Raw genomic sequence first — 16,362 nt, 5'->3', positions numbered from 1 at the left:
GTTTAGTTTTAAAATGTTTTTAATGTATTCATAATAGGAATCTACATTTTTCGTTTCATGTGTAGTCAAATGTCCTGACACCGTTTACTAGTCCCATAGTCCCCATTGAGTTTAATGCCCATTAACTAAATTCTGTAACTGAGTCAGTTTCTGAACAATGTATTCTACTGATGTGTTTGTCTTTTCCTGTCCCCCTCCCACACTTTACAATCTCTAGACCATTATAGCATGTTTTGGTGTCTCCCAAACATTAGTGAGAAATCCCGTCCCCCACCTTGTTCTTTTTTTAAAAAAATCTACTTATTTTCTCTTTTGGATGAATATTACATAATATTTAAGGATTTATTCTGTGACTTTGAGAAAATTACTACCAGTAATAATGCTTATAGCTTTTCTCTGTCTTCTTTCTAAGGCCTTACCTATAAGAGGCTAAACCGGCTCGATGAAGCTTTGGATTGTTTCCTGAAACTTCACACAATCCTGAGAAACAGTGCCCAAGTTCTTTACCAGATAGCAAATGTGTATCTTACGTGAAAAACTTGAGGACAGTTGTTAATTCATTTGGCGATTGGGTACCAATCATTAAATAACCTTAGCCAATGAAGTAACTGATGAGGATAGTATTTTAAAACCTATCAGATTAATATGTGATAAAAATATTATTTGAGTGATGCTGTTTTATTTTTTTTATTTTAATTCCAGTATAGTTAACACACTAGTGTTAATAACACAAGTTAGTTCCAGGGGTATAACATAGTGATTCAACAATTCTATTATATTACTCAGTACTCATCATGATAAGTGCCCTCCTTAATGCTCATAATCTATTTCCCCCATCCCCTCACCAATTTCCCCTCTGGTAGCCATCTGTTTGTTTTCTATAGTTAAGAGTTTGTTTTTTGGATGATCCCGTTTTAAAAGATCATTTGCATTATAAAAGGAATTATTTAAAGGTTAAAACTATTATTTCTTAATTTTTGGAATTAATAATTGAAATAATTGAGTATAATATGTTTAATACATAAAAGCTATTTACTGACTGTGGATTAGATACTTTAGAATGTTTTAACTCTGAGTCTTGAAGAGTATTTCTGGAACAGTAACTTACTATTTAAAAGAAAAATAATGCTAATTACTGATTAGTATTGCTGATTGAGTTTGGTTAATTTGTCTTAATTATTTTAGCTGACCAGTGAGTTTAATGAGTATAACTCTTTAAACACCTTTACTCTACAGAATTAGCCAGTAGTTTATATGAATTCACTCATTCATTCCATTCATTCGTCAGTCACTTATTTATTGACTGTGTGCTCTATGTGCCAGTATTATGTTTAGAACTCTGGGGAATGTTGAAATAGAAAGCATTCCTCCTGTGTCAATTTCTTCTACAACTCCTGTCTTTCTTTAGTTTGGGTTTTTTTTTTCCTTGCCTTTGGTTGAAAAAGCAGAAATTTGTTAATGTTCTTAATGCCTTTGACAGTATTTGAAAAACATTTTCCTTCCTTATTTTAAAAATAGTAAGCTTTCACACAATATTTGGGAAGGGTTAAAATGTCTTTTTTTTTAAGATTTTATTTATTTGAGAGAGCACGCACATGGATGAGGAAGTGTGCACAGTGGAGAGGGGCTCAGGGAGAGGAAGAGGGAAACTCAAGCAGACTCCACACACAGCGCAGAACCCAGCATACAACTTTATTGAGTCGGATGCTTAATTAACTGCGTCACCCAGGTGCCCCAGGAAAAGTTAAAATCTCTCTCCCTCCTTTTTTTAAAGATTTTATTTATTTATCTTTGGGGAGAGAATGCACAGGTGCTTACATGAGTGGAGTGGGCAGAAGAAGAGAGAAAGAAACAGACTCCCTACTGACTGGGGAGCTCAACAGGGGCTCAACCCCATGACCATGAGATTATGACCTAAGCAAAAATCAAGAGTTAGTCACCTAACGGAGCCACCCATGAACCCCAAGGTTAAAATCTTTTGTAGGTTTTTAAGTTAGCATCATCTTTTAATTTAATTTAATTTAATTTAATTTAATTTAATTTAATTTATTCATGAGAGAGACAGAGAGAGAGAGAGGCAGAGACACAGGCAGAGGGAGAAGCAGGCTCCATGCAGGGAGCCTGACATGAGACTCGATCCTGGGTCTCCAGGATCAGGCCCTGGGCTGAAGGCGGCGCTAAACCACCGAGCCACCTGGGCTGCCCCGAAGTTAGCATTATCTTGATATAAATTTTATACAGATAATATTAGGGAAAAGTATGTTATCATGTATACCATTGATAATTTTAAGTACAATCTGCTCTACTTTTGTTACAGCACATAAAACATTTTTTTAGGTAAAAGTCATTTTTCAAGCAGATGGTTTCATGCTTACTCCTTTTAGCTTTTTTGTTTTTTTGTCTATTTGATCTCTCTGAAATTGCCACTGTAATAATCTAATACTGCCCAGTTCATGATCAGTTTGGATTCAGTTAAGCAATTGATATGTTTAAGGCTGTTTGAATGTATTTCCTTATTTTTATGCTTCTCTTATGGTATCACATTTGTCACCATTAAAAACAGAAGATTCTTGGGGCACCTGGGTGGCTCAGTTGGTTAAACATCTAACTAGAGCTTAGATCATGATCTCAGGGTCCTGGGATCAAGCCCTGACTCAGGCTCCCTGCTCAGCAGGGAGTCTACTTCTCCCTCTCTTTTTGCCTCTCCCCCTGCTTGTACACGCTCTCTCTCACTCTCTCTCTCTCAAATAAATAAAATCTAAACAAAAAAACAAAACAAAACAAAAACCCTAGAAGATTCTTCTTTTTCAATAAAACTTTTGGGTTGGAATACTCTCATTTCACAGACATTTAATATAAAAATAAATAGTCGATAAGTGTTGGGGGGAATAAATTATTTGAGTGTATGCAGAGGATTTACTAGGCACAAAAGCTACAAAAAAAGAGAACTCTCTATTTGGAGTTTATAATCTAATTAGGGAAAACTCAGGAAAATACATGGAAACTCTTCCCTTAATATGTTGAACATATTAAGAGAGGTACAATAATTGAACACAACTTTCAGGCATTTTTATTAAGGACAAATTTTGGACAGTGCTTTGAATAAAAGAGCTAACTGTTAATTCTCCTGGAAGTTTGGGAGTTGATCTTAGTGGATAGTAATGAAGCAAAAGGAAAAAGCAAGGTATATAGGGAACATGAATGTTACAGTGTTCCACTTTCCATCTGCATCCCTGAAGAAATCCAGAGTAAATAGTATTAAATAGCACATTACTATAGGCTAAGAATATTTTTGCTGTAATGTTGTTTTAGGTTTCCTTATTGATCAGTGAATCTAGAATAACTGTGTTATCCTTAACTAAAATTGTCCAAGATATGAATTAATGGAAGATCCTCATCAAGCTATTGAATGGTTAATGCAATTAATCAGTGTTGTTCCAACTGATTCTAGAGCTTTGTCTAAACTAGGAGAACTATATGATAGCGAAGGAGATAAATCCCAAGCATTTCAATATTACTATGAGGTAGGTGTAATCTTATTTTCTATCTACTTTTTAGTTTTTATGCATTGTTATAAAACAGCAAGGCTTTCAATTTTTAAAATTTAGAAATAATTACTAGTTTTTAAATGAATAATGATTTAAAATAAATAAAGCATTTGTTTACTATTAGTTTTTTTATTAATTTTTTAAAAATTTAAAGTACATTGTTGAAACAATGTACTTTTGATACATGATTCCTTGATACATGATTTTTTTTGATACATGATTTTTGATACATGATTCCTTGATCATGATTTTCATCCCTTTGTTAATTCTGTTACCTATTTAACTCATCATCTGTCTACATCAAAAAGCTACTGATACGTAATTTAAAAATATATCAAATGTTAAATTTTCTCAATCATATAGTTTCAAAACTTATAAAGTGCTTATGACAGCTCATACTTTTTTGCTAATAAACTTCACATTGGATAAATTAATCCATTCAGTGGGTAAAATGTTGAGATATGAATTATATGTTGCCACTGATGTTGTATTGTCACATTCCTCATTTTTTCCAGTCTTACAGGTATTTCCCCTCTAACATTGAAGTCATTGAGTGGCTTGGAGCCTATTACATTGACACCCAGTTTTGTGAAAAAGCCATTCAATACTTTGAAAGAGCTTCTCTTATACAGTAAGTTAATTATTCTGATTTCATGTTACTTAAATGTCTTGTGTTGGGATTTTATTATATCCCTAAATTAGAATCTGATAAACATATTACATTCATGAGCAAATATTAATGAGCATCCATGTATTTCCATTTTCTTGAATGGTGTTCCATTTTACTTGGTCTTTATTATGATAAATATATTACTCTTTTATGCAAAAATATTTTAAAAATACCTTTCTTAAGGTACTTTTCTTTATGTATTTTTCTTATTCACATTTCAGCAAACAAATATTATATCATTATCAAATAGAAAATTACTGACTTGGTCCTAGGACAAGGTTTCATTTCTGAAAGAGTCCTACTAGAAATAAGTTGTATTGATTTCAGTTTATAATCAATTTACATTGTATATTAAAAACTTTAAAGCTGTCTCTAAGTTCATATCTAAATGTTTTATACATGCCTGATTCGAAAATAATTGAAAAATTCTGGTCTGTTTTGTATTGGCCAAATTGAATTTTAACATTAAATGTGACTTTGAATCATTTGAATGATAAAGGAATGCTTAATAATTTGATTGACGTCTGTGTGGAATTTGTGTTAGGTAATTTTTTAAAAATATATTTATTTATTTGAGAGAGAGGGAGTGAAAGAGATAGCATGAGAAGGGGGAGGGTCAGGGTGAGAAGCATACTCCCCACCGAGCAAGGAGTCTGACACAGGCTCAATCTTGGGACTCTGGGATCATGACCCAGGCCAAAGGCAGACACTTACTTGACCAAGCTACTCAGGCACCCCCAGACAATTAATTTGTTAGCTTAATGAAGCTAACATCATAAAATTTAATGTCATTTAATCTCTTAAATCACATAAATATTTTGAGAATTATAAAACTAATCACCAATACTAAGGGATAGTTTTAAGTTTGCTTGGGACTAAAGCTACATAGGTAATAACAATGTAACTTTTTATTACACTTAATACTAATACCCCTAGCCTTAGCCCATTAGCTCATGTAACACCATTCCTACTTTGAGGCTCCATCTGCCACTATTCCATCCTTGTCTCCTGTTTGTGGATGTTATATATTGACCACATAGTCATTCTCTTACCTAGTCTATTTCATACTCTTTCTCTCTATGCCATCAGTCATCTAGTTTCACAAATTTAACTTCCCTAACTTCTTTTTTTATTTTTTTATTTTTTTTTTAAATTTATTTATGATAGTCACACACAGAGAGAAAGAGAGAGAGGCAGAGACATAGGAGACATAGGCAGAGGGAGAAGCAGGCTCCATGCACCGGGAGCCCGACGTGGGATTCGATCCCGGGTCTCCAGGATCACACCCTGGGCCAAAGGCAGGCGCCAAACTGCTGCACCACCCAGGGAGCCCAACTTCCCTAACTTCATTGATCTTTACCTCCTCTGCAATTCAGCCATCTACATCTTACCGGATTCTGTTTATCACCCAGCCATTTATACCAATAAAATCTCATTAATATCCACTTGTCTGAACATAACCTCCTCTCTTTCCAACTTCCATACAACCTACTTTCCAGTATGCCTTTCTTTGGTAAGACCTCCAATCTTTTGACCTTCCTTTCTCTTACAGTCTTAGTGTCTCCTGGCATTAGTTCTGAGCCTATTTTTTTCTAAGCTGCTTAAATGATCACATCTGTTCCATTTCTTGCTTACTTGGTTACTTTTTCTCTTGTTTTACCACCCCATCTGTCCAATACATTTCAGTTCATGGGTTAATCCAACCATTTATTCCCATACTTATACATAGCATGGGAAGCACTACTGGACATAAATTATGTAACGAGATGGGTTGATGCCATACAGATAAATATTTTGTGAACACTACTCATCAATCTTTATTTATTTATTTTTATTCATCAGTCTTAAGTGGTCCTAAGTAACTGCCCTTCCTATCCCTCACAGATCTCCTCAATCTCTCTATTTTAAACTTAAATTTCCCAGAAAATAGAGAAGTCTTTTCTAGGAACTCCCTAAATATCTCCCTTTTCGTGCTTTCTGGTTCATTTACTTTCTCTTCCCACCCGTTTTCATCTCCTTCTGTCTGTGTGACAGAGACATTCAGTGTGCGTTTGAGCATTTATTTTCTGTACCATACATCTAACTTCCACTTTTTCTCTTTTTTTATATGCTGTCTTTTTGTCGGGGAAATTCTACCTCTACATTAAAATTTAAGCTTTGGGGGCAGTGGAGAGGTCTGTTTTGTATTGGCCAAATTGAATTTTAACATTAAATGTGACTTTGAATCATTTAAATGATAAAGGAATGCTTAATAATTTGATTGATATCTGTGTGGAATTTGTGTTAGGTAATTTTTTAAAAATATAAATTGGTTGGTTTATTGGTTCTTATGTCACATAGCTCTTACATATCCCAGAGTAGTTGGCATATAGTTGAGTTGAACTACATGACCAATCATTGGTGTTCCTTTACTGTAGAAACTCCTCACTTTGCTGTATTTCTTAGATGTTTATGGTTCTTAGTAATCTGATATTTTTGGCAAATGTGTTAAGCTTATATATACTATTGGTTCCTATTTCTCTTTATCCAAAAATCATGTCTTAAAACATCAAGAAATCTTAGTCATAACTAGTCCATTTAATATAATCTCATTATTAGAGAATTTCATGCACTGGAAATTGTTTCTTAATATTGATTATGAATATAATAAATATGGGATACAACCAAGCAGACCCATATACACCCTATAGAAGTTCCAAAGGGAGAAGAGATAGAGAACGGAGCAGAGTGACTCAAGATACGGTGACTGAAACTTGCAAAATTTGAGGAGAGACATGAATCTAAAATTCCAATAAACTCAATGATTTTAAAGTTGGAATAACTTAAAGAGACCTACATCAAGGCACATTATAATAAAACTGTCAAAAAAATAAAAAAATTAAAAAAATAAAACTGTCAAAAGACAAAGACTCTTAAATGCAACAAGAAAAAAGTTATTTATCGTGTAAAAGAGATCCTCAGATTAACAGATTTCCCAGAAATCTTGGAGGCCAAAAAACAGCAAGATGATACGAAGTGCTAAAATAAAAAACTGTCAGCCAAGAAGTCTATATCTAGCAAAACTATCCTTCAAGAATGGAGTAAGGCAGAAATGGCAGCAAAGTAAGATGCTTAGGTTTGCCTCATCATAGGAATACAACTAGATAACTATCAAATAATCCAAAATACCCCAGAAATCAACCTGAAGACTGGCAGAAGACACCACAACTTCAAGTAATGAAGAAGCCACACTGAAGAATCTAAGATGTATAGAGATGTGGTTTAGGGGAGAAACAGAGCCTGGCTTCTGGGAGAAATAGATCCTGGCTGCTGTACAGGGGAGGGAACCAGGGTTGCAGAGAAGGATGAGAGAAGGGGGAGCACACAGGAATGCACAAAGGGAATATTTCCGTATAGCCATTGGCTTGGAAAGTGAAAGGGGCTGAGTTTTGTGAGTTCTTGCAACCAGAGGTGCTTAAAGCCTGAAGTTTTAAGTGTCAGAGGGCTGGACTGCTCTTGGAAAGAAAGCAGGCAAACTACCCAGGGCCGTACAGTGTGGAAAAAACGATCTAAAGAGTGCCTAAGGCACATAGTGAGGAGGTTATTTGCCTTCTCAGAGCATGTCCCTGAAAGGCAGCATTCACGGAGAGGACTCTCCAGGAAAAAGGAGCTGGCCAGCAACACTTCCTTCACCTCAGTATAAGCACAGGGCCTCCTACAGGAAGCAGCACAGCACTGACACTGGCTACCTAACTTGCTTACGCTAAGCCCCACCCCTTGGTGCTCTGGTAGAAATGCCCTTCTAAGATTGGCTTACCCCAGCCCCAGCATGGCAGGCCCTCTCCCTAAGAAAACCAGCACAATCCCATGCCCACATCCCATCTCCCAACCAGTTTTGCAGGGCCTCAGTTCTGGTGGAGGTGATGACAAATCTTATTTCACAAGCAGACCAGAATATACCTAGTTAAAATTTATCACCTTCAGGCCAGGGACCGAACAGTGCCCACAGTAGGCAGGGAAAGTCTTTGCAGATGACTAGCCTGAAGGTAGAGCAGCCAGAGCACACACCGTACACTCTGGAAATGTTCCCTGAAGAACCAGGCCCTGGGCACTACATGAACTCTTCTTCATAAGGTCATAAGGTTCATGAACAAGAGACACAACTGCTTTTTCTAGCACACAGAAACATGCAGAGACTTAGACAAAATGAAAAGACAGAGGAATTTATCCCAAATGAAGGAACAGGGTAAGGCCAGAGATAGAGATCTAAGTGAAACAGATATGAGTAATATGCCTAATGCAGCATTTAACGCAGTGATCGTAAAGATACTCACTGGATCTGAGAAAAGAGTAAAAGACATCAATGAGACCCTTACCACAGAGATAAAAGAGTTAAAAAAAGAATCAGAGATGAAGAGTGCAATAAACACACTTGATGCGATGAACAACAGGCTAGAAGCAGAGGGACAAATTAGTGACCTAGAAGACAGAGTAATGGAAAGCAATGAAACTGAACAAAAGAGAGAAAGGATTATGCAAAATAAAAATAGACTTAGGGACCTCAGTGGCTCCATCAGACATAATAGCATTCATATTATGAGAGTCCCAGAAGAAGAAGAAAGAGAAGAGGGGGCAGAAATTTTATATGAAGAAACAATAACTGAAAACTTTCCTAATCTGAGGAAGGAAACATATCCAGATCTAGAAGGCACAGAGAATCCCCATCAAAATCAACAAAAGCAGAGCCACACCAAGACATATTTTAATTAAACTGGGAAAATATAGTGACAAGGGAGAATCTTAAAAGCAGCAAGACAAAAGAGGACAGTTACTTATAAGGGAAAAGCCATAAGGCTATCAGCAGATTTTTCAGCAGAAACTCTCCAAGCCAGAAGAGAGTGGCATGATATATTCAGAGTGCTGAATGGGAAAAATATGCCACCAAGAATACTCTATCCAGCAAGGCTAATATTCAAAATAGAAGGAGAAATAGTTTCACAGACAAAAACTAAAGGAGTTCATGACCACTAAACCAGCCCTGCAAGAAATACTAAAGGGGATTCTCTGAGTGGAAAAGAAAGACCAGAAGTGATAATAAGAAAGTAGGAGACACAAAAGCAGTGAAAATGAATGTTTCTATAAGAAATCATTCAAGGGGGATCCCTGGGTGGCGCAGCAGTTTGGCGCCTGCCTTTGGCCCAGGGCGCGATCCTGGAGACCCGGGATCGAATCCCACATCGGGCTCCCGGTGCATGGAACCTGCTTCTCCCTCTGCCTGTGTCTCTGCGCCTCTCTCTCTCTCTCTCTGTGACTATCATAAATAAATAAAAATTAAAAAAAAAAAAAGAAATCATTCAAGGAACTCACAAAGGGATGTAAAATATGACACCATATACCTAAAACAAGGGGAGGAAAGATTTAAAGAATGGGTTGAAATTTGAACAATCATCATGCAGAAGATGCCAAATACAAGCTAATGATAACCACAAATCAAAACTACTAATAAATATGCAAAGAATAAAGAGAAAGAAATCCAAACATATTACTAAAGAAAACCAAACCAGGAAAGATAAGAAAGAATCAGAGAAAATCTCTAGAAACAACTGCAAAACAAGTAATAAAATAGCAATAAATATATATCTATCAATTATTACTTTAAATGTAAATTACTAAATGCTCCAGAAGACATAGGGTGTCAGAACGGTTAAAAAACAAACAAAAAAACAATACCCCTCCATATGCTGCCTACAGGAAACTCATTTTAGATCTAAAGACACCTGTAGATTTAAAGCGAGGGGATAGAGAAACATCTGCTATGCAAATGGATGTCAAAAGAAAGCTGGAGTAACAATACTTATATTGGACAAACTAGACTTTAAAACAAAAGCTGTGACAAGAGACAAAGAAGGACACTAAATAATTACAAAAGGGACAATCCAAAAGAAGATATAACAATTGTATAAATAGTTATGGACCCACCATAGAAGCACTCAAAATACATAAAGCAATAACAAACATAAAGGAACTAACTGATGATAATATAATCATAGTAGGGGACTTTAACACCCCACTTACATCAAAGGACAGATTATCCAAACAAAACCAACACGGAAACAGTGGCTTTGCACAACACTTGGGAACAGATGATTTAACAGATATATTCAGAATACTCTATCCTACAACAGCAGAATATACATTCTTTTCAAGTGCACATAGAACATTCTCCAACATAGATCACATGGTAGACCACAATGCAGGCCTCAGCCAATTCAAGAAGATTGACATCATACCATGCACCTTTTCTGACTAACACACTATGAAAGTAGAAGTCAACCACAGGAAAAAATCTGGAAAGACCACAAATACATGGAGGTTAAACAACATGCTACTAAACAATGAATGGGTCAACCAGGACATAAAGAAGAAATTTTGAAAGTACATGCAAACAATTGAAAATGAAAACACAAGGCCCCAAAACCTTCCTTGAGGCAAGGAAAATCTCAAGTGAACTATGTAACCTCACACCTGTAGGAGCTAGAAAAAAGAACAACAAATAAAACCTAAAACCACGGGTGCTTGGGTGAGCTCAGCGGTTGAGCATCTGCCTTTGGCCCAGGGCGTGATCCCGGAGCCCCAGCATCAAGTCCCACATTGGGCTCCCTGTGTGGAGCTGCTTCTCCCTCTGCCTGTGTCTCTCATTAAATAAATAAATAAAATCTTAAAAAAAAAAAAAAAACTAAAACCAACAGAGGGGAGAAATAATGAAGATTAGGACAGAAATAAATTATACAGATACTTTAAAAACTCAATAGAACAGATCAATGAAACTAGGAGTTGGTTCTTTGAAAAAACTTTATAAACCTCTAGCCAGGCTTATCCAGATAAAAAGGAAAGACTTAAATCAGTAAAGTCACAAATGAGAGAGGATAAATAACAGCCAACACCACAGAAATAGTTATCAGAGAATATTCAGAAAAACTATATACCAACAAATTGGACAACCTAGAAGTCATAAATTCCCGGAAACATATTAAGTTACCAAAACTAAGATAGGAAGAAATAGAAAATCGGAAGAAACCAGTATAACCAGCCAGGAAATTGAGTCAGTAGTCAAAAACTCCCCACAAACAAAACTTTAGGACCAGATGACTTCACGAGCAAATTCTACCAAATATTTAAAGAAGAGTAAATACCCATTCTCTCAAAATACTCCAAAAAATAGAAATGAAAGGAAGACTTCCAAATTCATTCTGTGAGCCCAGCTTTACCTTGATACCAAAACCAGATGAAGACAACACTGAAAAAGAACTAAAGGCCAGTATCTCTTGTTGAACATAGATGCAAAAGTCCTCAACGAAATGCTCACAAGCCAAGTCCAACAACACATAAAAAAATATATTCACCACAATGAAGTGAGATTTATTCCTGGTTTGCAAAGATGGTTCAATATTTGCACATCAACATGATATATTACATTAATAAGAGAAAAGATAAAAATCATGTGACCACTTCAATAGATGCAGAAAAAGCATTTGACAAAGTACAACATCCATTCCTGATAAAAATCCTCAATAGCGTAGGTTTAGAGGCAACATACTTCAACATAATAAAGACCACATATGAAAAACCCACAGCTAATATCTTAAGTGGAGAAAAACTGACAGCTTTTCCTCTACAGTCAGGAATAAGACAGGGATGTCCACTCTCACAACTTTGATTCAGCATAAAGTCTTAGCCACAGCAGTCAGACAAAAAAAAGAAATAAAAGGCATCCAAATTGGCAAGGAAACTTTCACTGTTTGCTAATGACAGGATATTCTGTGTAGAAACCAAAAAAAAAAAAAAAAAAAAAAAAAACTTTGTCAAAAAACTGCTGGAACTGATACAGGAGTTCAATAAAGTAGCAGGATACAAAACCAACGTACAGAAATCTATACACGAAGAATGAACCAACAGAAAGAGAAATTAAGGAATTAGTCCTATGTACAATCACACTAAAAATAATAAAATTAGGAAGAAACTTAACCAAAATTGTAAAGACCTGTACTCTGAACACTACAAAACTGAAGAGGATACAGAGAAATGGAAAGCTATTCCATGCTCATGGATGGGAAGAACAAATACCATTAAAATATCGATACTACCCAAAGCAATCTACACATTTAATGCAATCCCTATTAAAATACCAATAGCCTTCTTCACGGAACTAGAAGAAACGGTCCTAAAATCTGTATGAAACCGCAAAAGACCCCAAATAGCCAAAGCAATCTTGAAAAAGTAAAGCAAAGGTGGAAGGATCACAATTCCAGGCTTTAGGTTATGTTACAGAGTGTAGTAATCAAAACAGTACAGTACTGACACAGAAATATACACAAAGATCAATGGGAAAGAATAGAAAACAGTACAGTACTGACACAGAAATATACACAAAGATCAATGGGAAAGAATAGAAAAAGAGCTCACAATTATATGGTCAATTAATTTTCAACAAAGCAGGAATGAATATCCAATGGGGAAAAGACAGTCTCTTCAACAAGACACTGTGTTGGGAAAACAGAGACGGTGTTGGGAAAACTTGACAGCCACATGCAGAAGAATGAAACTGGACCATTCTCTTTCACCATACACAAAGATAAACTCAAAATGGATTAAGGACATAAATGTGAGACATGAGACCATAAAAATCCTAGAAGAGAGCACAGGCAGTAAGAGAGCACAGCTCTTTGACATCAGCCATAGCAGTTTCTTACTAGATACATCTTCTGAGGCAAGGGAAACAAAAGCAAAATAAACTATTGTGGCTACATCAAAACAAAAAGTTTCTACACTGTGAAATAAACAATCAACAAAACTAAAAGACAGCCTGTAGAGTGGAAGAAGATAAATGACCTGTCCAATAAAAGGTTAGTGTCCAAAATATGTAAAGAACTTATAAAACTCAACACCCAAAAAACAAATCCAATTAAAAAATGGGCAGAAGACATGCACAAACATTTCTCCAGAGAAGACATACAGATGGCCAACAGACACATGAGAAGATGCCCATCACTTATCAGAGAAATGCAACTCAAAACCACAATGAGATATCTCCTCATATCTATCAGAATGGCTAAAAATCAACAACACAAGAAATAACAGGTGTTGGCTAGAATGTGGAGGAAGAGGAACCCTCTTGCACTATTGGTGGAAATGCAAATTGATTCAAACACTGTAGAACATAATATAGAGGTTCCTCAAAACGTTAAAAATGGAACTACCCTATGATTCAGCAATCACACTACTAGGTATTTACCCAAAGAATGCAAAAATAATAAGTCAGAGGGATATTTGCATATTGATATTTATAGCAACATTATTTACAATAGCCAATTATGGAGACTGCCCAAATGTCCATCAGCTGATGACTGGATAAAGAAAACTGTGTGTGGGGATCCCTGGGTGGCGCAGTGGTTTGGCGCCTGCCTTTGGCCCAGGGCGCAATCCTGGAGACCCGGGATTGAATCCCACATCGGGCTCCTGGTGCATGGAGCCTGCTTCTCCCTCTGCCTGTGTCTCTGCCTCTCTCTCTCTCTCTCTATCATAAATAAAAAAAATTTTAAAAAAATTAAAAAAAAGAAAACTGTGTGTGTGTGTGTACGTACACTGGAATATTATTCAGCCAACAAAATAAAATCTTGCCATTTGCAATGAGAATATAATGGTAAGTGAAATAAGCCAGTCAGAGAAAGACTAATACCATATGATTTCACTTACATGTGGAATTTAAGAAACAAAACAAATAAGCAAAGGGAAAAAAGAGAAGCAAAGGAAGAAACAGACTTTTAACTATAGAGAACAAGCTGATTGTTAGCAGAGGGGAGATGGGCAGGGCAGTGTGTTAAATAGGTGATGGTGATTAAGCAGTGCACTTGTTATGATGAGCACCAGGTCATGTGTGGAAGTGTTGAATCTTCTGTTGTATACCTGAAACTAATATAACACTGTATGTTAACTAGAATTTAAATAAAATCTTTTAAAATTTTAAAAATAGGGCAGCCCCAGTGGCTCGGCGGTTTAGCACCACCTTCAGCCTGGGGCGTGATCCTGGGGTCCCAGGATCGAGTCCATGTCGGGCTCCCTGCCTGGAGCCTGCTTTTCCCTCTGCCTGTGTCTCTGCCCTCCCCCCCCCCCCCGTGTGTCTCTCATGAATAAATAAAGAAAATCTTTTTTAAAAAAATTTTAAATAAAGTAGGAGTCAGCAACTACCCATTACCACCCATTGCCTGTTTTTTTTTTAATGGCCTGAGAGCTAAGACTTTTTTTATATATATAAAGATTTTATTTACTTATCTGAGAGAGTGCATTAGGGGGTGGGGGATGCAGAGGGAGCCCGATGTAGGACTCTGTCCCAGGACTCCTTGGATCACGACCTGAGCCAAAGGCAGACACTCAATCACTGAGCCACCCAAGTGCCTAAAGTGGTGTTTTTTTTTTTTTTAATAAATTAATTTTTTATTGGTGTTCAATTTTAAAGTGGTGTTTTTTTATGGAAAAGTATTTGGTGGTTCCTCAGAAGGCTATCCTTAGAATTACCATATGATCCCACAATTCAGCTTGTAGGTGTATACTAAGGAATTGAAAGCTGAGACTCAAAAAGATATTTGTACATGCATATCCACAGCATTTTTCGCAATAGCCAAAAGGTGGAAACAACCATCACTGATGAATGGATAAGCAACAAAATGTGGTTGTACACATGCAATGGAGTATATTATTCAGCCATAAAGAAGAATGACATTCTTACACATGCTACAACATGAAGGACCAGGAAAACACGCTAAGTGAAAGAAGCCAGGCACAGAAGGACAAATATGGTGTGATCTCACTTGTATGAAATATCTAGAATGGGCACATTCACAGAGATAGATCACATATTAGAGGTTACTAGAATCTGGGGGGAGAAATGAAGAGTTATTACCTAATGGTTGTGTGATTTCTGTTTGGCTATTGGAAAAGGTTTTGAAAAGGCAGTGGTCATGATGGCACAACATTCTGAATATAATTAATGCCACTGAATTGTACCACCCCAAAATGTCCTAAAATGGCAAAAATTCTGTTTATTTTCATCATAATTTTAAAAATTAATGTGCTACACTAAAAACCTTTGAATAATACACTTTAAATGGGTGTATTATATATTAATGCATTGTATTGCAAAAGCTATAAAAAGAGGGTACCTAGTATATTATTTCATTCATGTAAAGTTCAGAAAGGCTAAATCAGTGTTAAAAAGTCAGGATAGGGATCCCTGGGTGGCGCAGCGGTTTGGCGCCTGCCTTTGGCCCAGGGCGCGATCCTGGAGACCCGGGATCGAATCCCACGTCGGGCTCCCGGTGCATGGAGCCTGCTTCTCCCTCTGCCTATGTCTCTGCCTCTCTGTGTGTGTGTGTGTGACTATCATAAGTAAATAAAAATTTTAAAAAAAGTCAGGATAGTAGTTGCCTTTGTAGATGAAGGAGGTAATGTTGGAAGGAAGTGTGAAGGAAGCTTCTGGCAACATTCTATTTCTTGAACTCTAGGATAGTTACATGAGCATTCACTTTATAATAGTTTATTGAGCTGTATAATTTTGTGTACTTTTACATATGTGTTATACTTCACAATAAAAGATTTTAAAATTAAAGAATAAAGACAATATGAGCAAAGAAAGGCAACCTTGCCCAACCCTGGGGGAGCCATTTGGAAATGTAGGGAGAGGGGCATTTTTATTATGATGATGGGGAAGCACTGTGGGCATTAGGTAGGCAGCCACCAAGGACAGTAAACATTCAGTAATGTGTACAGGACCTGTACCGTGAGTTGTCTCAGCCTAAATGCCAATAGCACCTTCACCAAATGCTGCATTAGAACATGTTAATAGTATGATTGTGTTTTAAGAGTTAATCTTGGGCAGCCGGGGTGGCTCAGCGTTTAGCGCCACCTTCAGCCCAGGGTGTGATCTTGGAGACCCGGGATTGAGTCCCATATCAGGCTCCCTGCATGGAGCCTGCTTCTCCCTCTGACTGTGTCTCTGCCTCTCTCTCTCTCTCTCTCTCTCTCTCTCTCTCTCTCATGAATAAATAAATAAAATCTTTAATAAAAATTATTTAATCTTAAAGCTCTAAAGTCTTTTCTCTGGGGCCAGTG

General features: G+C 36.6%; 1 protein-coding gene across 7 annotated transcripts in view; it reads left to right on the top strand.

Annotated features, from left to right (window-relative positions):
• IFT88 (intraflagellar transport 88) overlaps positions 1–16,362 on the top strand; it is a 135,646-nt gene that overhangs the window by 77,276 nt on the left and 42,008 nt on the right. For all 7 annotated transcript variants that reach the window (XR_012016337.1, XR_012016338.1, XM_072795819.1 and 4 more), the window contains exons 18-20: positions 413–521; positions 3,374–3,524; positions 4,064–4,179. Coding sequence is in view for 5 of the 7 variants with exons in the window: in XM_072795819.1 (XP_072651920.1) it covers positions 413–521; positions 3,374–3,524; positions 4,064–4,179 (376 nt within the window). In the remaining 2 variants the exon portion in view is untranslated. The remainder of the gene's footprint in view (positions 1–412; positions 522–3,373; positions 3,525–4,063; positions 4,180–16,362) is intronic.

Source organism: Canis lupus, chromosome 24, assembly GCF_048164855.1.
Source record: "Canis lupus baileyi chromosome 24, mCanLup2.hap1, whole genome shotgun sequence".
In the NCBI taxonomy this organism is placed as follows: Eukaryota; Metazoa; Chordata; class Mammalia; order Carnivora; family Canidae; genus Canis; species Canis lupus.
This window is presented reverse-complemented; position numbering and strand designations above follow the sequence as displayed.